At 55.5% G+C, this 27937-nt stretch overlaps 1 protein-coding gene across 1 annotated transcript; it reads left to right on the forward strand.

The window, feature by feature from the left end:
* The first annotated feature begins 329 nt into the window (after positions 1-329).
* Positions 330-27812, forward strand: PPL (periplakin). The gene is made up of 22 exons (XM_027801790.2): positions 330-475; positions 10174-10273; positions 10829-10983; positions 11512-11632; positions 12527-12652; positions 12941-12982; positions 13110-13271; positions 13733-13840; positions 14373-14468; positions 15496-15618; positions 16509-16655; positions 17460-17611; positions 18137-18234; positions 18494-18651; positions 19610-19788; positions 19876-20014; positions 20806-20999; positions 21340-21490; positions 21783-21866; positions 22845-22961; positions 23626-23718; positions 24209-27812. Exons 1-22 carry the CDS (start codon positions 414-416, stop codon positions 26891-26893), a joined length of 5292 nt encoding a protein of 1763 aa, XP_027657591.2. The 5' UTR covers positions 330-413; the 3' UTR covers positions 26894-27812.
* The last annotated feature ends 125 nt before the right edge of the window (positions 27813-27937 follow it).

Here is a 27937-nt window from a genome sequence, read left to right on the forward strand (position 1 = left end):
CACCCCCAGCCCAGCGACCCTGCACCGCGTCGGAGCTGGGGGACCCCCCCAGCTGCTCCCCGCTCTGCTGCCGCGCTGGCTCCGGGGGGATGTCACGGTTGACCCTGCCCATTTGAGGGGGGGCAGCCCCAGCAGGGCTGGAACTGAGAGCACTGGGTTCCACCAGAGCCCTCCAGGAAGCCGGGGAGCGCCGGGGGAGGATGCTGCGGGGGTGGGGGGGCAGGGGCGGGCAGGGGGCGGGTAGAAGGCAGGCAGGGGGCGGGCAGGGGGCAGGCAAGAGGCAGGCAGGAGGCGGGCAGGGGGCAGGCGGGGGGCGGTGCGGCCCCGTCCCCGCCCGGTGGCGGTGCAGAGGCTGCGGGCGGCGGCGGGGGAAGCGCAGGCGGGAGCGCGGCGGGCGCCGTGCCGGGGACGCGATGCACTCGCTCTTCAGGAAACGCAACAAAGGGAAATACAGCCCCTCCGCGCAGAAGAAAAGGTGAGTGTCCCGGCCCCGGGCAGCCCCGCTCCTGCCGGGTCGGGCAGCGCCGCTATCCCTGAGCTCCCGCCCCGCAGCATCCCCTCCCGGCGCCGCGGCTTGGCGGAGCCTGGGCACCCCCGAGGTGTGGGCACCCCCGAGGTGTGGGCATCGCCGAGGTGTGGGTAGGCCCCTGAGATGTGAGCACCCCCAAGGTGTGGGCACCCCTGAGGTGTGGGTACTCCCCGAGGTGTGGGCATCCCCGAGGTGTCAGCTCCTCTCCGAGCTGGGTTCGCATCATTTGTGCCAGGTGGGGGCACTAAGATGTTTTCTCCCCGGTCCCCCTCGCATTGCGGAGCGGTAGCTCCCGGGAGCAGGGTCTTTCGCTTCCCAGGCATGTGCAGGGTCAGAATCTCAGGGCAGAAAACTCGGGCTGCCCTCAGCCTTCACCCACTTGTTCCATCCCCACCAAGTATTCTGTCGATCATCTTTTCCTCAGCTCTCCCTGACAGAGCAGAGACACGTTTCAGTTGTACTGGTCATAAAATAGGAGCATGTGCTGGATGTGCCTCATGAAAGGTCACTGCTATAAGGGAAAAGACACCCCCCCCTCCCCGAGAAGGCTCAGCCCCTCTCTGGGCTGTGCCATGCACTTCGGCAGGAGAGCAGGTGGTCCCCAGCCCCTGCCCGCACAGGGGACACGTTCCCAATAAGGTGGATGTTTGGATTGAGGTAGATGTTCAGATCGGTTCAGAAGCGCATCCTGCATTTCCCAGGGCTCTGGCACACGTGGAGCGGGATGGCTGGTGCCCATTTGAGCCCACGGGTTGCTCATCCCTCCCCAGAGGCACCTGCCCTGGCCAGTGAGCTCAGAGCAGCCGCCAGGGTCCCAAAAATCCCCCACTAGGAAGGAAATTGGGGAGCTGGTACAGGGGCTGAGGTGCATTTGAGGACCCAGAAAGGGATCGGTCATCCCAGAAGGCACCTATGTCTTCCAAGCTGGGGAGCCTCTCGCTGCTGCCTGCCCATGGGTGCGGTGCTGTGGGGTGTAGGAGGGGTGTTCCTCAAGAGGAGGGTGCTGCCCTGGCACAGTGGATGCTCAGGCTTTGGCGTTTGCTGAGTTCCCTCTGGGCTGGGGCTCCAGCTTCAGCCCTGGGGACGGGCTCCCCCGGCAGCCCGGCTGGCTCAGCAGGGCCGCCCAGGCTCCGGCTCCCAAAGCCTGAGGCATGCTCTGCTGCCAGCTCCTGCCCTGGGGAGGGCTGGCAGGAGGAGACGGGGGTGGCACGGAGCCCCCTGAGGCTCAGCATGCACCTCCCTGGTGGCCCCAGCATTCCCATGGTCAAAGGATGGCCTAAATACCTGGTTGCATTTCTAGTCTTCAAGGGTGCTAGCTGAAGGCTTGAAAATGAGAAACAGCACACCTGGGTTGCAGCTCAGGACTCTGAGCAGCATCAGGATGCTGGGAGGCAGGAGGAGACAGACCTGGTCCATGCTGGGTGCCCACCCTGGGGCTGTGGCTGGGATCCCCACTGCTGCACTCCGAGCCCTGCCAGCACTGGGGACCCCGTGCTTATGTCATCTGCCGGCGGATGGGGCTTGGGAACACGATCGTCCCTCCACCGCCCTGTCTGCAAGCCCAGCTGGCTCCGGGCAGGTGCCAAAGCACCTCTGAAGGCTGCGGGCCAGACTGAAATCTTTATTTTTCTGGTGGCTGGTGGTGGCTGAGGAAGAAGCACAGGGCTGTGGCCTCCGGGCACCCCCCTGCACCCCGGCTGTCCGTGCGCACCTCAGGGATGGCTGTGCTCGTTAGCTCCAATTTGTTAATTCCTGCGTTGGAGTTTACAAACATCTGTGAATCCAGGGAACACTCCCACCATGTGGAAACAGCCCCACCATCAAGATGGGGAAGCCGGTGCCAGACCGGTTAAACAACTTGCTGGAAAAGGATTGCGAAGAAGCAAGGAGCTCTTGCCTCCCGTCCCCTGCTCCAGGCACTGCCAGGCTCCCAGCCGGCTCCCGCCCAGTTTTCCTGCTAGAAAAACAGAGCAACACTGCTAAAATCAGCCCGACCGCCCCCGCTGTAAACAGGGACAGAGATTTCGACACCGTGTACAGCCCAGCCTCATCCTGCGCTTTGGCGAGGCTGCACAGCTGGCATTCAGGGGCTACACCTTAGACGATGGCTTAGTGCCAAGGTACCGCTGGTGACCGAGCAGTCAAAGCACAGCAGTGGCAGGGCAATGACCGAACGCTGCTTTGGCAAGCATGCAAGGGTACTGGAGGTTTCCTGCAACCAGTGAGGAGCCAGGGCTACCAGCTCAGCTGATTTACGCAGGGGTTGCCAAGGAGGTGCCGTCCTACAGCAGGTCACAGCCTGATGAGCTGATGGGAGTCCTGGTGGCTTCTTCAGATGTGAAAAGAGCCCTTCCCATGATGGGGGCATCTCAGTGAGCAGCACTGGAGAGCCAAGATCCCCACGATCTGTGCAGCTCAAGCCAGACGCTGTCATCCACCCACAAACAACACTGTGTTCCCCTGGATGCAGACAGCCACCCTTCCCCAGCCCCAAATCGGCCCTTCAGCCTCCCATCCAAAGTGCCTTGGAGCATGCAGGATTTAAGCAGCGCCCCTGCCTATCCCCAAGCTGCTCACAGCCTGCCTGGGACAGGGGGGTGAGAGCTCGGGTGGGGGGCAGGGACAGGTTTTCCCGTGCCATCCCTGCCGCCGTGCCAGGGGTGCAGGTCCCCACGGGGGCCAAGCCCCTCTCTGAACAAGGAAGGAGCCATGTGTGGCAACCGCCTCCGCGTCTGGAGGCTGGTCAGCCCCATGCTGGTATTAGTAAGGAGGAAAGCCAGCCTGCTTTGAAGCTCTAATAGGGCAACGGCGGGGAAAGGAGTGGCATTAAATCCTGCAAAGCCACAATGGTTTGAAGACAACTTGGTGCCAGGTCCTCTGGCCTGCCACGGCTTGTCTGTCCTTGGCAGCACTGGTTGAGTCTTGGAGCACGCTGGCCACACGCAATGCCGTGGCTTGGCTGGAGGAAAACCACGGCAATGCTCCATGCCAAGCACCCTGGACCACATCCCCATCCATCCTAATGCCACTCGCAGCACCAGTGGTTACTTGACCTGCAGCGTGCAGGTGATGCTTCTCAACAGCTCCCTGTGGTTTTGTTTTTCTGATGCACAAATTAGCAGGACCAGGGTCCAAGTCTCTCCTTAGGAACATCTGCTCCAGCTGTGGCCTGGGCTGTGGTCTCAGTAGCCACCCCCATCCATCTCTGAGCATGTCAGTAGGTGTGTGGGCATCTCCCTACCTTGTTTGGGGAACATGGATGCTGATGCTAACATTTTTTTTCTCTCATGGACTTGGTTGCTCTACGCTTCTCTTGCTCACCCCATCCCAGTACTGTAAGGGGCCTGGAGATTCAGCTGGGACTGGCCATGACTACCGTGTTGTTAGCACATCATATATATATATCTCAAATGTGCGTGTGTGTCTGTCCCTAGGAAGGAAGTCAGAAGCCTTGACTAGGTATGTAGTATGGGGGAAAACCATCGCCCTCCTTCCCCATTACCTTCATTTCAAACATTCTATCAAACACTTGCCAGGCACAGAAAACCGGAGGTTGGTTTCTCTCTTAGAAAGTCCAGGCTTGGGAGGTAGAAAACACAGCTCAGCCATGAGAAGTTGCTGCTGAAACTCACCCTCCTGCCAGCAGGAAAGGTCCTTGGGGTCCTCAGGTGAGAGCACCCATCCAGGAGGGCTCCCAGCCCTGAAGACCCATAATGGTGTCGGAGGACCCAGTCCCCATCTAAGAGGGGCTGCAGGAGGCTGGGGCAGAAGCAGGGAGGGCTCTGCCTGCAGGGCTGGCACCCATTTCTAGAGGCTGTTTGGTCGGGCTGGAGTCAGCATGAAGGACCAGACAGCAGGTGAGTCAGGGGAGCTGCTCTGTATTTACGGTGGAGCAAGCCTCACCATCGCCTGGCCTGTTTCTGCTTTAATTTCCATGCACATTACAATAATATATCACCATTACTACAAGGGAAGATAAATAGAACTGAAACAAGCCGGACTAAGCACGGCAACCCTGCTGTCCAGCTACACCCTAACGTGGGTAGCTTGACAGCACATTGCTCCAGAGTTTTGAGCCAGATCTTAATCTCTCCCAAGCCTGAATTACACTAGCCAGAGCCCAGCCCTTGTGCCTTCTGCTGCAGTTTCACTCCAGCATAGTCATAAGTGGCATGGGGGAATATCATGCAGTGGTAGCTGCTGTGTGCCTTCTGTAGGATTCGTGCAGCTTAAGTCCTTCCTAAAGTGTGGTCCCTAGCAGCAGTGCACACATGGGTATACATTTTATTAAATCTATAGAAATGGAAATTAAATGGAAACAGAACTGAGAGCAGCAGTAGGTGGTCACTGTCTGATGCACCATTTGCACATCCCACTAGCAGGATGCAGTAAGCAGGACCACGATCCGTGCTCAGACCCGCCAACTCGCTTGTTCCTGGCCAAGTGGTCCCACCTGCAAGAAGCTGCTGGCATGGGAAGGTCTCCCAACAGGAGGGCAGAGGCAGGGCCAGCATCCCTGAGCTGGGGGAAGGAGCAGGAGAGAGCCCTTCCCAGTAACCCTCCCAGCAAGTGTCTCTGATTCATGGGACAAGCTCCCAGGAGGGGCCTTCCCAGGGCACGACAGTCAGCTGGAGCAGTCAGAACTCCCAGAGCATGTATTTGAACATGCTCACTTGGGGGGATCAGTGAAACAGCCTCCTTGTTTGGAAAAAAAGGAAACTGGAGAGATCAAAGGGATTTCCTACCACCTGCCAGCAGGCGCAAAGCCAGGGTGTGATCCTGCAGGCATCCCAGAGGTGTCGGCCTTGGGGAAGCTTGCTCCAAAAAATGCTCTTCTCAGTGAGGGTGAAACCTAATGGAAATAGAGAAAAAATGGGAATAAACAAAAAAAGTCCAGTTTTTAGCAGCAAAGTTTCCATATGACAGTAATTAGCATCATATTTGTCCGTCAAAAACCTCTCTTCAAAAAAAAACAAACCAAACACCCACCACAACCAAACCCCTAAGAAAAGCCCCCAAAGCCCAAGTAAAACTCAAGCCCCTCTGAAAGAAAGCATCACCTGAGATCAGAATTGTGGTAAACAGGTGAAGTGATGCCTGCCACAGAGCAGCTGCCTCCTCCCAGCTCCCCAGCTGGGAGAAACCTGAAAAAACCCTCCCATTCCTCACAGGAATAACCTCTGGTCCTTCACACCAGCCAGGCAATGCTGCGGCTGCTCAAGGCAGCATTGAAAAGAAATAGCACTTCTGCCAAACGCTGCTTTGTGTTTTGTGTGAGTGATATCATTTTTTCCTTCCTGATCAGAAAATGTTAAAAGTTCTCCAGAAAAGGCAAAGCCAGTTTTTCCAGGCCCTTCCCCCCCGCCCCCCCCCCCCGCCCCCCAATCTTTTAAACAGAGACTTATCTATTTTAGCAGAAAAGCTTTGCATTTCCCTCCCCTCTGCTGGAGCCTCGCAAGGGCCGTGGCCCCAGGCACCTTTGCTCCTGCCTCCGCTCAGTCTCCTGTGTGCTGCCCTTCCCTGCTGGGTGATCCCTCCCCAGCTCTGCTCTGTGCTCCAGCCATCCCCTCTCCTGCCTCTCTTTTTGGCTTCAGCAGCCCTTCGCCTTACCCTGCCAGCAGCTCCGCTCCAAAGCCCAGATGCACCCACAGCTCTTCCCAGCAGCTTCCCGAAAGAGCCATCTCTTGCAAAGCCCAGCCACGCACCCTTCCCAGGCTGGCCAAGGCTTCCTCACCGCCTCGCCCATCACCCCGTGCTTCTCCTGCATCTTCTTCCTCTCAGCAGATGAAGGGCATAGGGAAGCTGACCTCCTCCATTCCCTGGCATGGAGATTTTGGCCAGCTTTCCCAGCCAACCCCTCTGGCACCCTGCTTGACACCCGGATAGATGCAGGGACCGTGCTCATCCTCGTGGTTTAACGCAGACCCAGCTATGGTGGGGACAGGCAGGTTATTAATAGGGCTGATGGTCTCATATCAGTAATGCCCACATTAGTTGGTTGTGGCACAGAAGTGGTAAGTATGCAGAAATAAATAAAGAAATCGGAGATATTATAAGAGAGAATAAGATCTCTCCGATTTCTGTATTTATTTCTGAACATTTCTCATTTCTGCATTTGAAGCAGCTGTGGGGGGAGCTGGCACACACACCAGCCAGCCTCCCGGCTCAGGGTCCTGTGCCACGTTCAGCAGAGGATGGGGCGCGGAGGAGCAGTTCCCCCCACGCTGCAGCAGGTGTTTGGAGACCCAGCTCCCATGGGAGGTTTTTATTAGATTTCCCTGTACCAAAACCTCAGCTGGTGACTCTCACATAAACCACAGAGGTGGAGAGAGCAAACAGCTCGGGTTTTGTGCGTCAGGGAAGCCGCGGCTGAGCAGCAGAGCCATGCCCACATTATAACTGAGCATGCCCTTGCTTGCTCTGAGCAAGCTCTGCATTTTCTTTTCCCTTGGTCACCCAGATACTGCACATGGAAACAGTAGTTTCTGGATTACCAGGCGAACTGACCTCTATGACACGAGGAAACGCCATCCTTTGCCCTCCCCGTTCCCCCAGCCCCAGCGCCCACTCCTGCTCCCTGTGGTGATGGAGAAGGGGCTGTCGCCTGCCGGGTACAGCAGGGGCTGGGGGAGGAGGGTGGCTGTGCCCCAGCACGGGGCTCCCTGAGTCACGGGGAGGGATGACGGGGGGCAGTGACACCAGCTCAGGAACCAGCTGACAGGGCGCAGGCAGCCCCAGTGCCACAGCAGGGTGGTTTGGGCTCATGGCTCAGAGCCAGGGGAAGAGTGGGGAGAAGGGGATGAGTGGCACATCCTCACCCGGACACGTCATCCCCATCTCAAACCATCCTGACAAAGCCAGTACCTGAGGAAGAGGGTCAGGGCCTGGGTGTTGCACTCACGGGTTCCTGGCACCCCAGATCAGTTTTGCTGATGCAAAGCTCAGCTCTGCTAGATCAAACCGGCAGCAGCTTGTGAAGCTGTGGCTGAAACGCAGCACTGCCATGGATCCCAAGTGATCCATCCTTAATTTTATTTCCTCCATACAATTTAGAAGTTTTCAATCAAAACCAGTGCTAGAAAAGCCCCAGACCTCTTCTGCTTTTTGGGGTGGTTTTTCCATCCATGCTGTAGATTCACTGAAACGCTGAAAATTCATCCTTGGGCTTGCTAGAAAACATCAAGACCAAGGTAGGGAATGTGGAGACGGGCCAGCAAGCCCTGCCAGCTCTTCCCAAGCCCCACTAAGTGCCAGTTCAGCTCCAGCTATTGCAAAGAAGCATCACAAGCTCCCACCTGGATAATCAGCCTCTCCCACCCTCAAAGCTCAGGCAGCATCCAGTTCGCCGGTGAGAGATGAGGAAGGCTCCTTCGTGGCTGCAAGCTCTCTCAGGTTGCAGGAGGTGCCAGCTCTGAGCAGCCATCACTCACAGACACACAAGCACGTGAAGCACATTTTAGTCACCCGGCTTCAAACCACTTTCTCTCCACTGATTTCATCTGACATTTTCCCTGGTTTACATGGGATGATGCAAAGTGGATTTTGAAGAGCTGCTTCTACCATTGCAGTGGGATCCAGCCACCCGCACCTCATCTCCCAGTGCACCCCTGCACCCTCCAGCTGTGATTATTGAACAGAAAATGTGTCTCATCCTTGCAATTATTGCAGCTGCTGCACGACTTGCAACAAGCCTTTTGTTTGCTCCTCTGCTTGGCAATACCCACTTGGTTCATTTCTGCTGATGCGAGAGGGCCCATAATTACAGCAACCCCTCTGCTCATCAGGAGGTGCCAGGCATGCAGCAGCAGCAGTGACAGACAAACCACCAGCCATGCCAAGTACCGTCCCGATGATGCAGCTTCTATAAAAAGAAAAAAAAACCAGTGTAAATCCTGCCCACGCCAGAACTTCCCAGGGAAGCATGGACTTCTGTGGAGCTGTCAGATGCTACGAGGCTCCCGCAGCCTGGGGCAGGGTTCGAGGTAGGGAGGAACAAGCCCAGAGCTCGCTTTTGTTATGTTCTGCTGCACTGAAAGCAATAGCAAGCAAGGCAGGCAGGAACACGTCCCGAAGCTCAGCACCAGTGCCAGGACGGAGGCTGGCCAGACCCAGGCTGGCCCAGCTTTTTTCCCCAGTGCCCACACTGGAAAGGCAGTGAGCTGGGGTGTCTCTGCGGGAGGCGGCATGCAGGCCCCGAGGGGCACGGGGCGGAGAAGACCACGTACTGCTTTTACCTGCTGGCAGCGGAGCATGGGCACATGTCCAGGGAAGCCACCGCAAAGCACTGGAAGAGGACCGCCTCGGTCAACAAGCCGTGTCAGCTCTCTGCTTTGGCCCCCCGTGCTGTGGGAGATGGGAGGACATGCCTCGTGCCATTCTGGAGAAGCTCACGAGGTCAGCCCCTGCCCCGTGAAGGACCCAGGTGCTGCAGGACCCCCTGGAGCCAGGCTGATGGAGCCGCTGGGTGATGCTGTCCGCCTGGGGATGCAGGAACCCTCCACGCCATGGGTACGGCTGGGCTGCTGGTGCTCCACCAGAAAACTCTGCTCTGCCCTTCAGCCTTTGCAGGAGACACACAGCTCATCTCCTAGCAGCTATACCAGCAGTTAACGTTTCCAAGTGCCATATAAAGATTAATTCCACCACCACATAACGAGGTCATTAAGATTCATTATCCCCACTCCGTAAGTGGTTGGGATTGGAGTGAGCCAACCTTCAGCTTAAGCCCAGATGGCGAAGCAGCACAGCCGGGACACAAGCCCCAGCCCTGCCACCAGCCCCCCGGCTGCAGGGCTCTTGGGGAGCACACCCCGCTTTCTGCCTCCGGGCTGCAGAGCCCTGGCACGCGGCTCCCTGGGCCCTCTCCTTGCGGCCAAAGCAACAGCAAGGAGACGAAATGTTTAAAATAACTCTGGCAATGCAAACGCTGCCTCACGGGTTGTGGTGACTTTGCTGTGAATACTTGGGCTGGCCCCGCACCCTGCCTGCCCAGCTGGAAACAGAGAGGCTTGGACCAGAGTCACCCAGGGAGCAAAAACCAGTGCCTAGCAAGAGGCAGAGCACCGAAAGAGAGAAGCAATGTGTGCTGCCCCATCCCTTTGTTTGGTTTAAATTGTGAATAACTCCTTGCAGAGCAAGGAAGCTCTGGCTGTGGATGGAAGGGCACAGCATGGGCCCCAAGGCAGGGCTGCACCCTGACATGGGGTGCACACAAGGCTACAGGCACAGACAACAGCCTCAAACAGGCCAGCTCGCCTGCGTGAGTGGGGGTCGGGGTCCTCTCTGCTGCTCAGGCTCCTCCATCTCCCCACAGGACCCCCCCGCTCTCCCTGTCCCCTATGAACAGCTCTTTTCTTTCTTGCTCCAAAGCCAAGGGAGGCTCAGGCTCGCCTACCGCATCGCTCCCATTTCCACCATGTGGGAGACACCGTGTCCCCACCCGCCACCCCCCTCCTGGCAGCGCAGCCGAGTATTTTGGAAAGTGTTAGCAAGGCAGCAGTGAGTCACACGCAGCTGCGGTGCCTGGCAGGCTCGGCTGGCCCCCGGCCACCCCCGGGGTCATGGCACCCCGAGGGCAGCCCCGGCAGCAGCGTGGGGCGGTGGCCATGATTGTGGGGTGACCAGTCCCCCCTCTTCCTCCCCAGCATCTCCAGCAAAGAGCTGACCGAGCTCATAGAGCGCCTGCAGAAAAATGCCGACCAGGTGGAGAAAAACATTGTGGAGACCGACTCCCGAATGCAAAACGTAAGCAAGCCGTGGCCCCGCGCTCGGGGGCTCCTCCGAGCAGCCCTGTCCCCCCGCTCCCTCCCACCGCAGCCCTTCCCATTTCATTGTGCCCTCGTGTCCTCTCCTATGGCACGTGTGTGGGGCTGCCCTGCCCTGCAGCAGGTACCTGGCTGCAGTGGAGGGGTGTGGGGGCTCCCCCGGCTTGTGGGAAGGAGGTGGGAGGGTGTAACAGGTGATGGGCCCCTGAAATTCTTCCCTACCCAGGGCTGGGTAGCACTGTGCAGAGCAGGGATGTGCACCCCTGGACGTGCATCCCAGCAGGTGGCTAAGGCGGAGGTGAAGGGGCCTGAACCATCCTCCTCCCCCAAAGGGGATGATGCCTCCTGAGGCAACACAGCCTCCCACCCCTCAGGGCTGGCATAGGTGAGGGGAAAGCCAAAGACATCACCAGGAGGACAGGAGACGGCAGAGCTCCTGCCCATCTCCGTGCCCAGGGGCGGTGTGGCGGGATGACCTCTTGGGTACTGTTTATTTTCCCCTCGTGACCCTTCCTCCTGCTCTCTGCCTGCCCAGGACTTGCACAAGATCAAGGCATGCCAGCTAGCGCAGTACAAGGACCTGACTGCTCAGAAACTCACCGAGTCCGACAAACTGCTCTACGTGCTGGATGGAGATGCAGCGATCGCCCGGCACATGAAGCACCCCCAGGGTGACATGATCACAGAAGAGTGAGTACTGGGGGACACACACACCTGTCCCCAGAGCCTTGCAGGGCGGGAGGATGCTTCTCCAGGGGCTCTGCTCAGCTCCTGCCTGCAGTTGGGGCATCACCGCAAGCTCCTCTGCACCCCAATTCACATTAAGGTGTGTAACCCACAGCCATCCTTGGGCACCCCTAGAGTGAGAACAGCTGCACACCTGCCGATAGCAGCGCTGCACAAAGCATGGCACGGTGTTTTCTGCCCACTGCAATTGCAGACCACACTCTCCCCTTGCACCAGCCTGCCCTGAGCTGGCAGACATGCTGAGCAGCCTTTGGCAGAGGATGGGTGCACAGGAACTTTCACCCTTTCCCCAGCTGATTGCACAACACGGCTGCTGCCAGCCTGCATGGCAGTGCAGGGCTCTCCAAGATCCCCTAAGGACAGTCCCCCCCCCTCTGTGGGTGCCTGGGAGAGAACGACCTACAGCTATCGATGCTAATGCCAGCCCATGCCCACACCCTGCATCCTGTCCTCACCTTTCCCTTCCCACAGCATCCGGCAGCTGAAGGAACGAGTGGCAAACCTGCGCGTGAAACATGACCAGATCTACAGCTTCCCCCTGCAGCATATTGAGCCCCAGGTCAACTGGTCAACAGTGATCGAGGAGAAACAGGTACCAAGGGGACCATCAGTGCCCCTGCCTGGCCAGTAGCACCAGCTGGGCAGGACTTTACCCATCTCCCCGTGGAGAAAAAGGCTCTTGGAAACCCTCTTGGCAGCATTGTACTGGGAGCAGCAAGGGAGGAGGTGGGGTGTGGGGTGGCAGGAGAGGGTGTGGAGATGATGGGACAAGGCCAGCGGCTGTGGCACCAGGGGCAGGTGATGGCAGTGGCATCACCACTGGAAGCTGGGCTGAGAAAGGAAAAGCTCTGGAGGATGGGGGGCCCACGGGGGTGTGCCAGCCTGGCCATTGACCTCCTGGGTGAGCTTGGGTAAACCTCTGCCTTTCTCCATCCGAGGATGGAGACCACACACACCCTCTCCAGGCAGTGTGCTCCAACACCCCACCGTCCTGAGAATGGAAAAGCTTCTCCTTATATCCAGTCTGTGCTTCCCCCGTTTCAATTCATGCCTGTCATCTCTCATCTCCCTACCACACACCACCCTGCACAGCCTGCTTTCTCAACCACCTTACAAGAAGTGTGCTGTTAGATCCCCCAGAGCCTTCTCCTCCCCAAGCCAAACAAGCCTCAGCCTCTCCTCTTGGGTCCTTGCTTCAGCAGCCCCAGTCACCACCTGCTTGAAGCTGTACTCTGTAGCCCTTCTTTTTTAATTTATCCTACTCCCTACACTCTTCCAGCCAGAAAAGAGTTAAAACTCCAAACCGCCTTTCCCATGGCCACATGGCAGATTTCACCAAAGTGCTCCTGGGCACTAAACGCTGCCAACACCCAACACCAGAACCCATCCATGCCCAGCTCCATGGCCACTTCCAAGAAGAGTTTCTTAGGTCTTAACTGCCCCATCCCCTTCCCCCATTGCTAACACCAACTCCCGTGTGCCACAGGATGCGTTAAACAGCAAGGGCTTTGGGACCGATCTGCCGCTGGTCAACAGCCAAGTAGAAGAGCACAACATCTTCCACAACGAGGTCATGGCCATTGGCCCACACATTGCCAAGGAAGGCAACAAGGTCAGCTCTCATGCCCCTCTCCCTACTGCCCCACAGGGTTGGCCTTGTCCCGAGTGGCTGATGAAGGGGAGGGCATCCCACCAGCCGAGCTGCCACAGCCCAGACCAGGGTGGGTGGGTGCCCAGGTCCACACCTAGCCGCAGTGCCCAGCATCGTATACCGACTCTAGCTTTACGATGAGGCAAATCCCATAACCTCCACATCCCACTCCACCCTTAAACCCCCGCCAGACCACCACTCTCCAGAGACATGCTCCTAACTCCTACCTTGCTCCTTCTCTGTTACCAGGAATACAAGAGCGACTTCCAAGCCAAATACCAGAAGCTGCTGGTAAGAGCCCTCTGGGATCCCAGGGGCAGAGCCCTTTTGAAGGTTCCCTTGCTGGAGTGGCCAGGCACCCTCAGGGGACCCATTAAGAGGAACTTTGGGCTGAGCTGTCCCCTCTGCCCCTTCCCAGGCCGGCTCCCAGCAGCGGCAGCAGGATCTGAACTCCCTGCAGGACTACATGCAGCGCTGCACCAACAAGCTCTACTGGCTGGATCAGCAGGCGAAGGACAGGACCCATTACGACTGGAGCGACCACAACCTGGACTACCCCAGCCGCCGCCGCCAGTACGAGGTCTGTGTCCACTCCCCAGCAGCCTGGCCCATGCTGGCTGGGTGCTGTGCAGCAGGGGAGGGGGGCACAGAGCCAGAGGAGCAGGCTGGGGGCTGGATGGGGGCAGGGAACGTCCCTTCCCCCGTGCCTCAGTTTCCCCCACTCCATCACAAAGGGCTTTGAGATGTACAGGTGATAGCATGCAGATAATAAGGTTAGTCTTGACCTCCTGCCAAAGGTAACGCAATGAGGAAGCTCGGCAGTTTCCTCGTTCTCCTCTCCCTTACCTCAGCATTCACTTGGCAAGAGTCACACTGTTAGCAACATCTGCAAGGGAAGGAAAAGCGAAAGCTGCTGCGGGGGAACATCACACGTTCCGTCTTGTGGGGCTGTTCAGGCCCTTTCAGAGTAGCTCAGCCGTAGGACGCAGCCAGGGTCCCTCTCTTGGTGCGGGGATCAGTATCTCACCTCTCTCCATCTAGAACTTCATCCACCGGAAGCTGGAGGAGAAGGAGGAGGCCATCAACAAGCTGCATGCGGATGGAGATCAGCTGCTCACCCAGAATCACCCTGGGAAGAATGCCATCGAGGTGAGCATCAGGGATGGTTCTATCCTACCCACCCACCCTGCAGCTTGGGGGACTCGCCCAGCCCTTCTCCAATGCGAGACCTCGTGCCAGCGCAACTCTTGACTTTACTTCCTGGGATGCCAAGTGGGAAAAAGTCTCCTTCACCTGCAGGTGTGTAAACACCATTGTAGGAGCCCAGATAAACCTAAAGAGCTCTTCCCACCTTCCTCATTCCTGTGGCGATTACCTTGTACCTGCCTACAAAGGATAAATTATGGTGGCAGTTCCACATTTGATGGGAAGAAGGACATAAGACAACAGGATTTGCCACCTCCTTCTACTCCAACCCCACACTCCCACCAGAGCATCCCAGCTTTGGACTAGCTGTCCGGTATTCCCAGCCTGGCTCTGACCTGAGAGCAGCTGGGTGGCTTCTGAAGCAGCCAGGGAGCTGTTGGCTCAAGATGGAAACTGGTACATTCTGGTGGGCAGCTCAGGCTCCCCCCTACCACAGGGCACCCTGCTGATGCCCCCCTCCCGCCCCCTGTCACAGGCTCACATCGAGGCAGTGCACGCCGACTGGAAGGAGTACCTCAACCTGCTGATCTGTGAGGAGAGCCACCTGAAGTTCATGGAGGACTTCCACAAGGTACCAGATCCCTGGGGGCAGCAGGACTCAGCACAGCCTGGGGAGTAGGTGGTGGGCTGCAGGAGGTCCCAGAATACGAACAAACTCCTGCTGCTCTGGGAACAGTAGAAGGGGTTGAGTCCTCTAGTCTACAGGGCTTTTAAGGCTAGGAGGGCCACCCTGAGCTGACAAAGCAAAAGTCATAATTGTTCAAGCACCACACGTCAGTAATTGTTTGGCTAAAGCATGACGTGCAAAGAGCATCCGCTCCAGTGCCGAGGTTCCAGAGCTGCAGTCTGGCGCTGGCCTCTCTGCCTGCAGGACAGCAGAAGTATCTCACAGAGGCACCTCACCCCCAAAACAAGGCATGGGGAGACCTCACATGCTCCACTCGGAAGCGGAACAGGTCCAAGTGGGGAAACTGCACCTGCAGAAAGCAGAGCTGGCCCCCCAGGGAGCCCTGCGCCATGGTTCAGCGTCCCAGCTGAGCTCGGCAGACGGATGTCTGCTGGATAAATTGCATCTGACAGCCAGGGAGGCTCTGCTGGGAAGCAGGTTGGGCTGGATTCCTCTCCCACAGCCTGGGCGTGTTGACATGATGAGTCTGTTGCCAAAGCTGAACTGTGGTGCCCAGCCCAGGCAGTGCCTTTTGTGGGTATCTGCCAGAATAACCGCCCCAGGGGGTGGTTTGTGTGTGGAAGGGCTTGGCTCTGCTTTCTCCTGGGCGCTGGCAATGGAGACACCACGCACCATCATGATGCTGTCCAAGTGAAACAAAATAGAAGGCAGGGAAAGGGGGGATTTTACAACTCTGCAGGAGATGACCATGCAATAAGCTGCCACTGGTTGTCTTTCCCCTAGATCTGCTGTCCTGAGCGTGGGAAATAGTGATGCCTTGCCTCTCTCCATATACTTCTGGGTGTCTAGGTGCCCATTGTAGCTCCTGGTGACCATCGATGCTGTAGGCAGTGCAAGGACCAGGGTGCTGGGGTGGGTCCGTTCCATGTTTCAGCAGGACCCTCTCTCACAAGAGACTGCCTTTCTCCAGTTTCAGAAAGACACTAAGGATGCCCAGGAGCTCTTGAAGAAGGTGGATACAGACCTGGACCAAAAATTCAGCCCAGAGTTCAAGGACAGATACCAGCTCGAGTCTCTCCTGCGGGAGCTGGATGTGAGTATTGACGGAGGCAGGACCACAGGGGAGGCAGCAGCGGGAGCCAGCATCCCTGTGGCATCAATGGAGGGGCATCCCTGCCCATGCAGGCATCTAGCCCAGCTTTCTCCATGGCAGGCAGCAGGATCATGCTGCCTGGCCTTCTCTTCCTTCCCCTCTAGCTAGAGATTGCCTCTCCCATAGCAACATAATTGCTCACTGGGCTGGTTTTTATTTGTTCTTTCATTGAGTTAGCGCTGATTAAGGGTGGGAGCATAATTAGACCTGCTGCCAGAGGAGGTTGTGGAACTTGCTGTGCTGCTGAGAGCTGGGCTGCGAGATCGCCCACTTGGGAAGGGCTGTGCTGAGCTGAGCCGCTGGCCTGGCCCAGCCCAAGCCCAAGCATGCTGCAGCAAGCCCAGATGATGCACATGTCCTGGGACAGCCGATAGCTCTTCCTGAGAGCCATCCCTCTCCTCCTTCATGCTCCGTCCCACTCAATGTTACGGGATACCCACCTGCGCAGCTAGAAATAGAGCAACTGACAGCAAGCCTCGTCACAGGGCTCTAATTAGAGCTGATGGCTGGGAACGGGGCTATCCATCAATGTGCAGCCACACAGATGTGGACCACACAGCAGGGAACACCTGTCGATGCCTGGTGGCTAGTGCCAGGGCACAGTCCCAGCTGCAGTCCTGGCTGCAAAAGTGAGCAGGAGAGTGCAGGAGCACTTGGCATAGAAACACAACAGCTGTAGAGCAGGACCCAGGAGCCATTTTCACTAGCATAAGCAAAAAAGAAGCCACAGTCTGTCCTGGCATGGTTATGTGCTCCTCCCCAGCTTAGAGAGCCCAGAAGCTTGTTCTTCCCCCATTTGCCTACTGGTTTTGGTTGTTGCCCTGTGCTAGGACCAGGAGAAGGCCTTGAACAAGTACGAGGCAGTGGTGAAGTCCCTGCAGGAGCGCAGCCAGCACATCCTGCCTCTGCGGTACCGCCGTGAGATGCCGCTCCAGCCCGTCCCCGTGGAGGCTCTCTGCGAGTACGAAGGCGAGCAGGTAACAGCTCCCTCATCCCTCGAACAACACAGAGGTGCTGCTGGGGACTGTCTCCTGCTGAGCACTGGGGATGGCATTGGCACGTGGGGAAGGAGCGATGTCTCCCACAGCAGAGACAAGAGGAGTGCTCACCCCGGTGGGAAAGCAGGTTTGACAGCTCAGGAGGAGCAGTGCAGGAGGGGTCTGGGGGAAACACAGCCTCTATCTGCCCTGCAGACACCGTGCCTATTGCACGCCCTTCAGGAGGTTGCAACAGCCTAGCTCTGTCCCATTCCCACGCTCCCTGTGCTAGGACAATAAAGGTGTCCAGGCACGTTTCTGATCAAAGAAGCTCACCATCACTTGCACAGTCCCGGCAGGATCCCCCCATCCCGGTATCAGTCTTTGCAGGACTGCACAGCTGACCAAAGGGATGGGACAGCGAAGCCGGCAGACACCACGGGAGCGGTGGGGGCCTGGAAAGGAGCGAGCAGCTCGGGCTGACTCAGCTGCCAGCCTCTCCGAAGTGGAAAGCCGCAGCACAGCCTTGGGAACGCCTTCTCATCTCTGCCCTAGTGGGAATTCACTCGCCTTGGCTGTTGCAAAAAGGAGGCACGGCTTCATACCTGGAGGGTCGGGGGAGGGAGGAGCAGGCACATGAGCCTTTGGCAAGCAGCAGACACTTGGAGAAGTGAGGGCTGCCAAGAGGAGGGACTAGAGGTTATACTGGTCCTGCCCCCCAAGAGTGGCTCCCGGGGCTGCTGGTGCGGAGCAGGGCAGGTGATGGTTCCTGACCTGCTGCTGTGACCGGTTCCTGTCCCCCAGGGCCAGATAAACCGAGGAGCCCACTACACCCTGCAGAAGAACAGCGGAGACATCTGGGAAGTGGCAGACAGCTCAGGAGACAAGATCAGGGCCCCAGGGGTCTGCTTCATGATCCCCCCGCCTGACGCAGAAGCAATGGCGCTGGCAGACCAGTACGTGCCCCCTGCCGGACCCTCTCGCTGCCCCAGCAGCCTTTCCACTGGCTCCCAGCAGCCCCAGGCCCTGCCACCAGCACTGCATCCCCCGTCTGGCAGCGCTGGCAGGGAGCTCCTGCCCTGACTCCCGCAGGGAAGCCTCAGGCTTCCTCCAGGAGGGATACCTGCACCTTCCTGCTTGCACACACGATCCCACCTGGCAAAGTGGGGCCAGCTCAGAGCCAGGTCCCCCCTCTGCTGGGGGGCCACTGCAGCCGGGGAACTGCCCACCCCTCCCTCAGCAGGCAGGTACCTGCCTTTGCTGCCTCTCCCCTGCTTTCACCCCTCCAGTGCAGATGCTGCTTGACCCCTTTGCCAGTGTGGGGCAAAGGCACCTGTCCCTCACTTGCTCCATGGCTGCCTGGAGGGGCCAGGTCCCACAAGCCCCTCCAGAGCTGCCCCTCCTTCCCAGAGCAGCACCAGCGTGATCAAGGGGCCAAGAGCCTGACTCCGACCTCATGCCAACACTGTCCCGTTTTGCAGAATTGCAGATCGCTATGTGACCGTGAAGGAGAAGACGGCCAACTGCAAGAACATCCTCCAGCAGCGCTATGAGGGGCTGAAGGCAGACAGCATTGGAGGTGTGGCTCAGGAAGGGCAGCTTAGGGCATAAAAAAGCTGCTGTGGCCTTGAGCTTAGGTAGTGGCTGATCCTGGGGGTACATCACAGAGAGCTTCACATCTCCTAAGGGTCCTGGGGACAACAGTGTTGGGATGCTCGTGGTACAGAGCAGCCAGGGCACAGGGAACAGAGGGGGATGTGGGTTTTGCACTCACTGGTGGGACTGAGCCTAGACCCAGCTTCCAGCTGGCTCTGACCTGCTCCCCCCTCATTATCCAGATGCTGCGTCAGTTCGGGGACGCCAGCTTCTGGCAGGGCTGGAGAAAGTGAACAGCGACCTGGACAAGCAGGAGAAAGCAATAACAGCAAATCTCCGTCCACCGCTGGAGCAGAGCCGGGCTGTGCAGGACAGCACTGAGCGCTCCAAGGACCTGAAGGTACAGGGCTGTGGAAGGAGACAGATGGTGCCATGCAAGGACTGTGGTCCCAGGGGGTCTCCAGGGTGGTCCTGAGTATGCTGGGTGCTGTAAACACTCCCTGAGCCCAGGAGCATGCAGGGATGATGCTTACAGCTAGTTGCTTCTTCCAGTGGAGATGGGGAGCAGCCCTTTAAGCAGCCTCAGAAGTCAAACACCCTTGCCCTGCTGCTGGTTCAGTTCAGTCACAGAAAGGTTGAATGGGAAAAAGGTGACGACTGCAGAGCGCAGGCTATGGGGAGGAGAGGGGAGCCCTCAGGTTTTGATCCTGCCTGCATTCTGAGCACAGCAGGGATGTTACCATTGCCACCACCATCACCTGCTCAGAAAGGAGCAGGAAAACACTTATGGTCCAGGGCATTGTTTCTCCTTGTGGACCTGCTCCGCCAAGCCCCATTGCTGGTAGCATAGCATCCTGCTCCTTTCCTCTCCTTCAGACCCCTAATTAAGCCAGGCTCCGTGCCACAAACCTCCTTCGGTTTAGGAGAAGTTCAGGTCCTGGTTACATCACCTGCCAAGGGCTACATCAAAATCCAGGTGCCACCACAAGTGAAAGCAAATTGCCCCAACTGCCTGCAGCGCTTTGACATCCAGGCAAGCGTTCCTCCATCAGGCTGCAAAGCCCAGTGGTCCAGATGAGTCCAGCACATTTGTGACAGAGCTAGAGCTGCTGGGAACCACTCCCCAGCCACAATTTCCTTGTTAAGGGCTAGCTAGCCTGCCCCAGAAGAGATACAAGTCATCAGAAAGTCAGCAGAAAATATCCTTTTGTCCCCTATGGGACTGAAAGACATCTGCCATCAAACACAAGCCCTCAGCCCTGACCTCCCTCCCTTCTCACACTGGGCAGCCAAGGGTCAGCTTCTTTGTAGCCACAAGGTTTAGTTCAGCTCCTATAATGGCTTTATTCCTACCACAGAACATCACCAACGAGGTCCGTCGCATTGAACCCGAGAAAACGAGGAAGATCCAGGAATGCGAGGCCTTCATCGAATCGGTGCCAAACACTGGCAGTGCCACCTTGGTAAAGAACAAGGTGGAGAACACCAACAAGAAGTACGACCGCGTGGTCCAGCTGCTCAGCGCTGCCCAAGAGAAGTCAGTCATGGCTTAAGTCACAACGTAGGATCCTGCAGGAGATAGGTGCGGGCAGGCTGAAACACCTTTCCTCTTGTGTCCATACAGAGTGGAGGTGGCCACACACCTTGAGAGGAGCCTCCAACAAGGCCGAGACTTGCTGTCTACCTACGAGAACAAGCTGGTCGTAGATGACACAGTACCAGAGGATTTGCGGGTGGTAGACCGTAAGAAAGAAGAGCTGCTGGTGAGTGTTTTCTCCAGCCAGATTTCTACCCTATGGACATGCTCCACATGAAAAACCACTTTCCAAAAGCTGGGGTAACAGCTGCTCAACTCACAAGTTTCCACCAGTTAGTAAAGGGATGGTCTCCCACAGCTGGAGATGGGACCTCGGGTTAACTGCAGCGATCCACACCTACTTTAGATGCAAACTGTTCCCCCTTCCCCAAACCAGAAACCAAATGCCAGTTGAAAACTTGTGGTTTGGTGAAAGGACTAATGGCAAAGGACAAAATGGTCTAGGAAAAGCAATGTGGGTCCATCGCTTTCCAGTATCAGGCCACTAGCAGGGCTTTGAGAATAGTCACTGCTAGAAAAAGCTACCAGCCAAAACCAGCAATCCTTCTACCGTAGGAAGGCCAGAATTTTCTGTCCTCCTTCAGCTTTTCCATCAAGCCCCCAAGTTTGGACTAGCATGCAAAAGCTTTCACAGCTCCTTCTGGAGCTGTTGCGAGCCTTAAACCCTGTTCCTGCCAGTGCATGAGGAGCACCAAACGTTCTGCACGCTTTTAAAGGTTAGCAGGTGAGAAGGGAGCAAGAGCGAGCTTTTCTCCCCATCAGCTTTACCAGATGGCTCTACCTAAGCTCTGCAAGCCTCTGACTGGCTTTTCTCCACACCTCATAGCACTGCTGCAGCCCAGCCATTCCTTAGCATCCTCTGCAGCTCCAGCGGAGTGGCTGGAGTTAACAGGGAACAGTGACAAAAGCCTGGCATGTGTGCAACCCCGGAGAATCCCTCTCCTACTTTTTCCACAGGCCATGGGCACCGAGCTCCAGTCCAAAAGGTTCCTGCTCAATGAAGCAGAGCAGAACTTGTTAAGGACGAAGACGTGCTCCAACACCCTGGCCAGCAAGTTCCAGGAGCACTGCCCAGACATTGAACGGCAGGAAGCCGAGCTCTACAAACTCAACCAGCGCTTCAACAACCTCAGCAAGCAAATTGACCACAGGTAAGATTCCAGGACAGGATTGAGCTGGGATATTTACAGTGGAGCTGGAACCACACTGAATCTGGAAAAGGCACACCATCATGGGAACAGGGAGTTGCAGAAGGGCTTCCAGGGAGGTCTAGGGAGGAGGAGAAAGGTTCCTGGCATCCACTGGGTGGGTAGGTCTGGGCAGCCTTTAGGATTAAGTGCTCTTACAACAGCAACAAGAGCTTTAGCAAGGGAACAGCTGACTCAAATCTCTTGTCTTTAGGGAGCAGGGGAAGCAGGGACAGGTTAAGAGGGGTTTGCAGAAAACGCAGGAGATGTGACAGTGCTGAAGCTGAGCTGATTTCCCCCACAGAACACAGACCCTGCAGAAAGCAAGAAGTGCCTATTCCAACTACCGTGCCAACTACGACAAAGTCAACCAGTTCCTGTGTAACATACCCAACTACGAGCCACAGGAGACCGACAACATCCAGCAAGTGGAAATGAAGCTGAAGAACCAAGCGGTAATTATTTCCGAGAGCACCCTTGGCCTCCCAGGGAAAGGAGAAGGAACAACACTAAAAGGAATAGAACATAGCTAGCTCCTGAACATAAAATAGAAAAATATAAATGCTTATTAGCTTTATTTATTTTTATGCTATAAGGTCCCACTGTCCGTGCCTTGTTTACATGCAGCAGGGCAGCTTGAGAAGGTTCCAATTCTCAGTGTTGCAATTTTAATGGCAACCCTCCAAAAGGCTGAATGGTGCATTTGGATGTCGTGTTCCCTCTGACGCGTATCTCTGTGCATGCCAGGCGCTCCTCAGTGACATCGCAAGCAAGGAACAGGAGGTGCAGGAGGTCTCTGCCACAGCTCAGCAATACCAGCAGGCAGTGAAGGTAAGGACTGCAATTCTGCTGGTGGGACACTAACACAGAATCACACAAAAGGGTTGGGTTGGAAGGGACCATCAAAGGCCACCTCGTCCAGCCCCCCTGCAGGAGCAGGGACACCTTGCACTGGATCAGGCTGCCCAGAGCCCCATCCTGCCTGACCCTGGACGTGTCCAGGGACGGGGCATCCACCACCTCCCTGGGCAGCCTGTGCCAGTGTCTCACCACCCTCAGCGTAAAAAGTTTCTTCCTTACATCGAGTCGGAATCAACCCTCTTCTAGTTTAAAACCATTGTCCCTTGTCCCATTGCTACAGGCCCTGCTAACACGTCTGTCCCCACCTTTCTAACAAGCCCCCTTTAAGTACCAAAAGGCCACAAGAAGGTCTCCGAGAGCCTTCTCTTCTCCAGGCTGAGCAGCCCCAACTCTCCCAGCCTTTGCTTATAGCACAGGTGTTCCACACTCTGATCATCTTTGTGGCCTCCTGTGGACCCGCTCCAACAGGTCCATGTCTTTCCTATGCTGGGGCCCCCAGAGCTGGAGGCAGCACCACAGGGGGGGTCTCACCAGAGCGGAGTAGAGGGGCAGGATCCCCTACATCCTGCAAGGAGTCACCTAAAGAAAGCCTAGTGCCCTTGCTCTGTCAACCGATGAGCTAAAACCAGGTTGTATCTACTGTAGCATAAACATCATGTGGCCGTTAGCACGGCAGGTAGCTCAGATTTATAGTCTGGGGGAGGAGGGTTTCCATTCCAAGCCCAGCATCAGTAACCGAACAGCCAGCCCCCACCTGCCACTGTGTGGTTACAGCCACAGGGCAGCAGCCAGCCCAGGACCTGCTGGGAGGTCTCCGTGTCCCACCAGCCTCAGCAGCTTCCCTAAAGCACAGGTCAAGGGAAGAAGGCATTAAAGTCAGTGTTTTGGAGGCACCTGTGTGTGACGGGGCCTCAGTAATCTCACTGTCCTGGGAACTTCTTCCCACAGGACTATGAGCTGGAAGCTGAGAAGCTCCGGTCCATCCTTGACCTAGAGAACGGCCGGAATGGGTACATGAGCAAGAAGCCCAGGCTCCAGTCTCCAGCCGCGAAAGTGAAAGAGGAGGTAAGTAAGGGGCAGCCTGCAGAGAGCTGGAGCAGATGGCAGCTTATGGGACCCTGGGCCCAGCAGTTATATTTAGTGTCAGCGACCTTGGTCCAGAGGGGACTGCAGAGGATGGGGGGAGGAAGGGATTTTCTATCATTCTTAACCCATCAATTTCTTTGGGATGGGCTGACCTGGCCAGAATGAGAGAGGGAAAAAGCTGGATTTAACACTTTCTGAAGGGGAGAAAGGTGAGGGGAGTAAAGTGAAAAACCAGAAAGGTTTTCCCCCCTCTCCAGACTTTCAAGCAGAGAGGGAGATTTCACCACCAAAGACTGCATCCTAGACAGAAATACCCACCGACAGCAGGCCACAGGTTACTTATTTACACGGGAGGTGTTTGCTGCCTGCCTCAAACGCACCCTGCCCAGCAGGCAGGCAGAAGTGCCCACCCAGCTCTTCCTCGCCTGCATCTCTTTTTGCAGACCTTGAGTAGGGAATGTACATGACTGCACGCCCACGAGAATCACTCCTCCTCCCCCAAAGTGTGGCAGATCACTGCTGTAGAAGGTTTTTAGAAGAGCACCCAGGGTTACTTCTTTAGGGCCTGTTGTTTCTATTCAGCGAATCTTGAACAAGCACCCCTGGTTCCACCATCTCTTCTCAACACGTTTTTGTTCCGTAGGAAGCTGTTCTGGCAGCCAGGTTCACTGAAGTGAATGCTGTGAACAAACAGAGGCTGCAGAATCTGGAATTCGCTCAGAGCCTCCTGCGGCAGGTAAGTGGCCATCAGGGGCAACACAATACTCAAAGGACAGTTGCATAAACAACACACACGCTTGCCTTTGCTATTACAATTGGAACTGGAAACCAATCTAGCTAGTGTCTTGTGCCCCCAGAATCATTAAGCAGCAGACACTTCAATCAGATAGACAACCCTTCTGCTCTCCCCCAGTCCCATCTCCCACTTGCCCTAGGAAGCTCCCCATCATTTCCCAAACCCACACCAGAATGGTGTCCTTCGAGGCTAAAGGCTTTGTCCTGGCAGCAACAGGCAGTGCAGAAAGCATTTCTTAGGCTGGAAATCCACAGAGCAGTCCAAGAGCAGCCTGTTTGCATATACCCCCTGTTCAGTGTTTGCAACAGGCAACCTCCATTAACCAAGCTCAGCATCCTCCTGTCGTTTTGTCACAGGAGGCACTGAAAATAAGCACCAAAGGTATGATTATTTGGGGTTTTTTGACTACACGTTCTTTTTTCAACAACAGCAACCAGAGGTTCAAGTGACACAAGACTTTGTCCAGACCAAGAAGTCCGTAAGGCCCGTGGAAGAAGTCTGGAAGTTGAAGAAAGAGCTTGAAGATGAGACTCAGCGTCGGCAACAGCTAGAAGCAGAGATCAAAGCCATTCAGAACAACATTGTCCACCTGCAAAACCAGAAGCCCCAAGAAACCGTTATTAAGAAAGAACTGCTGAAGAAAGTGCCTGACCCTCAGCTGGAGGAGAGCTTCCACAAGCTGCAGCAAAACCTGGCAGAAGAGCAGCGCAAGAACCAGGTGCTCCAGGATGAGCTGGAGGCTCTTAAAACCAGGCTGCGTGTTCTGGAGCACGAGAAGAGGGAAGGAGGGCAGGAGTACATAGTTAAAGAGGTACTGCGTATTGAACAAGATAAGGCTCAAGCTGATGAAATCCTGAAGCTCAAGGAAGAACTGGAAGAGCTCAGGAGGCAGGAGGGAACCAGAGAGAATGAAGTCATCCTTTTACGCCAACAAATTGCTGTGCTGTCCAGTGAGAAGAACAAGGAGCAGGAGAAAGTAACAGAGAAGGAGGTGCTGAAGCTGCAGAATGATCCCCAGCTGGAGATGGAATTCCAGATGTTGCAAGAGAACAAGCAGAGGGAGAGTGCCCTCCGGCAGAAGCACGAGGAAGAGCTCAGCTTCCTCCAGGACAAACTCAAACGTCTTGAGAAGGAACGGGCCATTGCCGAGGGCAAAATTACTGTCAAGGAGGTGCTGAAGGTAGAGAAAGACTTAGCCATTGAGAGAGAGGTGAATGAGCTCCGGCGCCAGTATGAAGATGAGAAGTCCAAGGGTCGTTCCAACGAGCGCGAAAAGGCTGAACTGCTCAGGAAGATCCAGCTGCTGGAGGAAGAGAACGCCAAGGTGGTCGTCCATGAGAAAGTGCGTGAGATTGTGCGCCCAGATCCCAAGGCTGAAAATGAAGTTGCCAACCTTCGTTTGGAGCTGGTAGAGCAGGAGAGGAGATACCGAGGTGGCGATGAACAGCTGAAGACCTGCCAGAATGAGCTGGCTGCTCTGAGGAACAGAGGGCCACTGGTAGAAGTCAAAGAAGTCATTAAGGAGGTCATTAAGTACAAGAATGACCCAGAAACCGAAAAGGAGCTACAGCGACTCCGGGAGGAAATCATAGAAAGAACAGCAGCAATTGAAAGAGCGGACCTTGAGATCTACCAGCTGAAACAAGAGATACAAGCTTTGAAAGATACCAAACCTCAAGTGCATATGAAGGAAGTTGTGCAAGAAATTCTGCAGTTTCGGGAAGACCCCAAGACCAGAGAGGAGGTGGAGTCTCTGAGAGTGCAGCTAGCAGATGAACAGATGAAACACATTGACCTGGAGAGGGAGCGGCTACTCCAAGAAGAAAAAGTACGACAGAAAGAGGAGGAACTTTTCCAGGTGAAGGAGAAAGTGGTCCAACAGGAAGTAGTGAAGTACGAGCAAGACCCCACCTTGAAAGCTGAAGTCAACTCCTTCTCTCAGAGCATCGAGAGCGAGTTGAAGCAAATAGACTGCCTCCGTGAAGAACTCCGCAAGCTGCAGAGGAGGCGGTCTGAGCTAGAGCGTCAGCTAGAAGAACTTGAGAAAGAGAGACAGGCCCGCAGAGAGGCTGAACTGGAGGTGCAGAGGCTGAAGATCAGGTTAAATGACTTGGAAGAACAGGAGAGAGAGACAACAGAACGAGTGACTGTGAAACAGAAAGTGATCCTTCAGCAAGATCCCCAGCAAGAAAAGGAGCACTCCCTCCTCAAGCTGGAGCTAGAAGAAGAGAAGCACCGGAGACAAGTCTTGCAAACCGAACTAGAAGCCCTGAGAAAGAGGCTCCTTTCTTTGGAGAAGATGGAGGTCAAGGAGAAAGTGGTCTTTTCAGAGAGTGTCCAAGTGGACAAAGGAGACACAGAATATGAGATTCAAAAGCTGAAGAGCAATCTGGAGGAGGAAAGCAGGCGTAAGAGGGAGCTAGATGCAGATATCAACCGCCTCGAAACCAGGCTGTCTGAGGTGGAATTCAACAACTCCAAGTCATCAAAGGAGCTAGACTTACTCAGGGAGGAAAACCACAAACTGCACCTTGAGAAACAGAACCTGCTGATGGAAACAAGGAGACTGCAGTCAGAGATTGAACTCACAGCAACAGAAGCTCGGGATTTGAGAAACATGACCCACATGGACAGTGGAATAAGCCTGGACTCCAGATTCCAAGCTTTGGAAAGAGAGTTGGACGATCTGAAGCAGTTGTCCAGAGAAAAAGATGCAGAGATCGAGCAGCTCCAGAATCGCCTCAAGACAGTGGCTATCAAGAGGGAACAAAGAGAGAACCACCTGAGGCGCTCCATTGTGGTCATCGACCCCGACACAGGAAAAGAAATGTCTCCGGAGGAAGCTCATGTGCTTGGCCTCATTGAATGGAGCTTGTTTGTCAAACTTAAGAGTCAGGAATGCGACTGGGAGGAGATCTCCATAAAGGGTCCCAACGGGGAATCATCTGTGATCCTCGACAGGAAGTCTGGCAGGGAATTCTCAATTGAGGATGCCTTGAAGAGTGGAAGGCTAACCACGGCTCAGTACAACAGTTACCTCAACAAGGAGATGTCAATCCAGGAGCTGGCAGTCTTGGTGTCTGGAAGTAATTACACAGCGCTCCCTCCACTTTAGACACTTCTCTCAAGAGCAGCTAGTCAGAGCTGTGCGACTTGTTAGACTACCAGATCACTGCAAATCCTCGCCCTCCTTTGAGTCTTCCAAAATGCTAGAGCCTCTGCCCCAGCCACGCTGCACCGCCGCACTGCTTGCTGTCATACACTGCAGAAAAGCACCACCAGTAGTGGAAAAGACGTTTGTTGGGACTACAGCAAAATCTTCTCCCCCCTCTTCATCCCTACTTAATCCCTCAACCTAACAAAAACCAAGACAAAAAGCCTCAGGACAGCGAAGTACCTGAAGTCCAAACACCCAGCAGAACCTGCAGTTTCCTCAACATATACTCACGTACTCGCATAAAAAGCTACGTACAGCAGTTCGTTAGAGAGACTGAAGGTCAAGATGACTCCGAGGTGACCAGCAGGAGCTGGGTACGTCAGCTGCATGTTGGTAAGCCAGTTTCATCGTGGACAACCGACTAAATGATGGGATCGTCCTCTGAGAAAACCAGCTCTGTAAAAACAAAGGTGTGCTACACATCACAATGCAGAATCACCACATCAATACCAAAACACCATCATTTTGTTCACCTACGTGCCTATGCTGCTGGGGAAGAGCGAAGCAGATTTAATTTGATGGCATCAGCCGTAGATCCAGGAGGAGCATTCACATACCACTGAGGTCAACAAGAAGTATGTGAAGAGATGGCAGTATTGCCGAACGCAAAAGGGTAGTGTAAAGCATGCAGCTGTAATGAAACGCAGAGTGCCTTCGAAACACGGTTAGCTTACCTCATGGTTAAAAGCCATTTGTGCTGGTATTTTACTGGATGGAGTTACATGCAGCTACATGTTTCATTTACTTGTGTAAGGGAATGGGAAATAGAGGGGAATTCTATTTATAGTACAAAATAAAAATGCAGTGGTTCCAATCAGCAGCTGGTTTTTCTTTATTAATAATGCCAGCCTCTCGATCTTTGGCTTTACAAGAAGATGCCATTTCAGAGTCAAAGTTTAAAAAAAAAAACAAAACAACACACAAACAAACAAACAACCTGTT

Source organism: Falco cherrug, chromosome 4 (assembly GCF_023634085.1).
Source record: "Falco cherrug isolate bFalChe1 chromosome 4, bFalChe1.pri, whole genome shotgun sequence".
Classification (NCBI taxonomy): Eukaryota; Metazoa; Chordata; class Aves; order Falconiformes; family Falconidae; genus Falco; species Falco cherrug.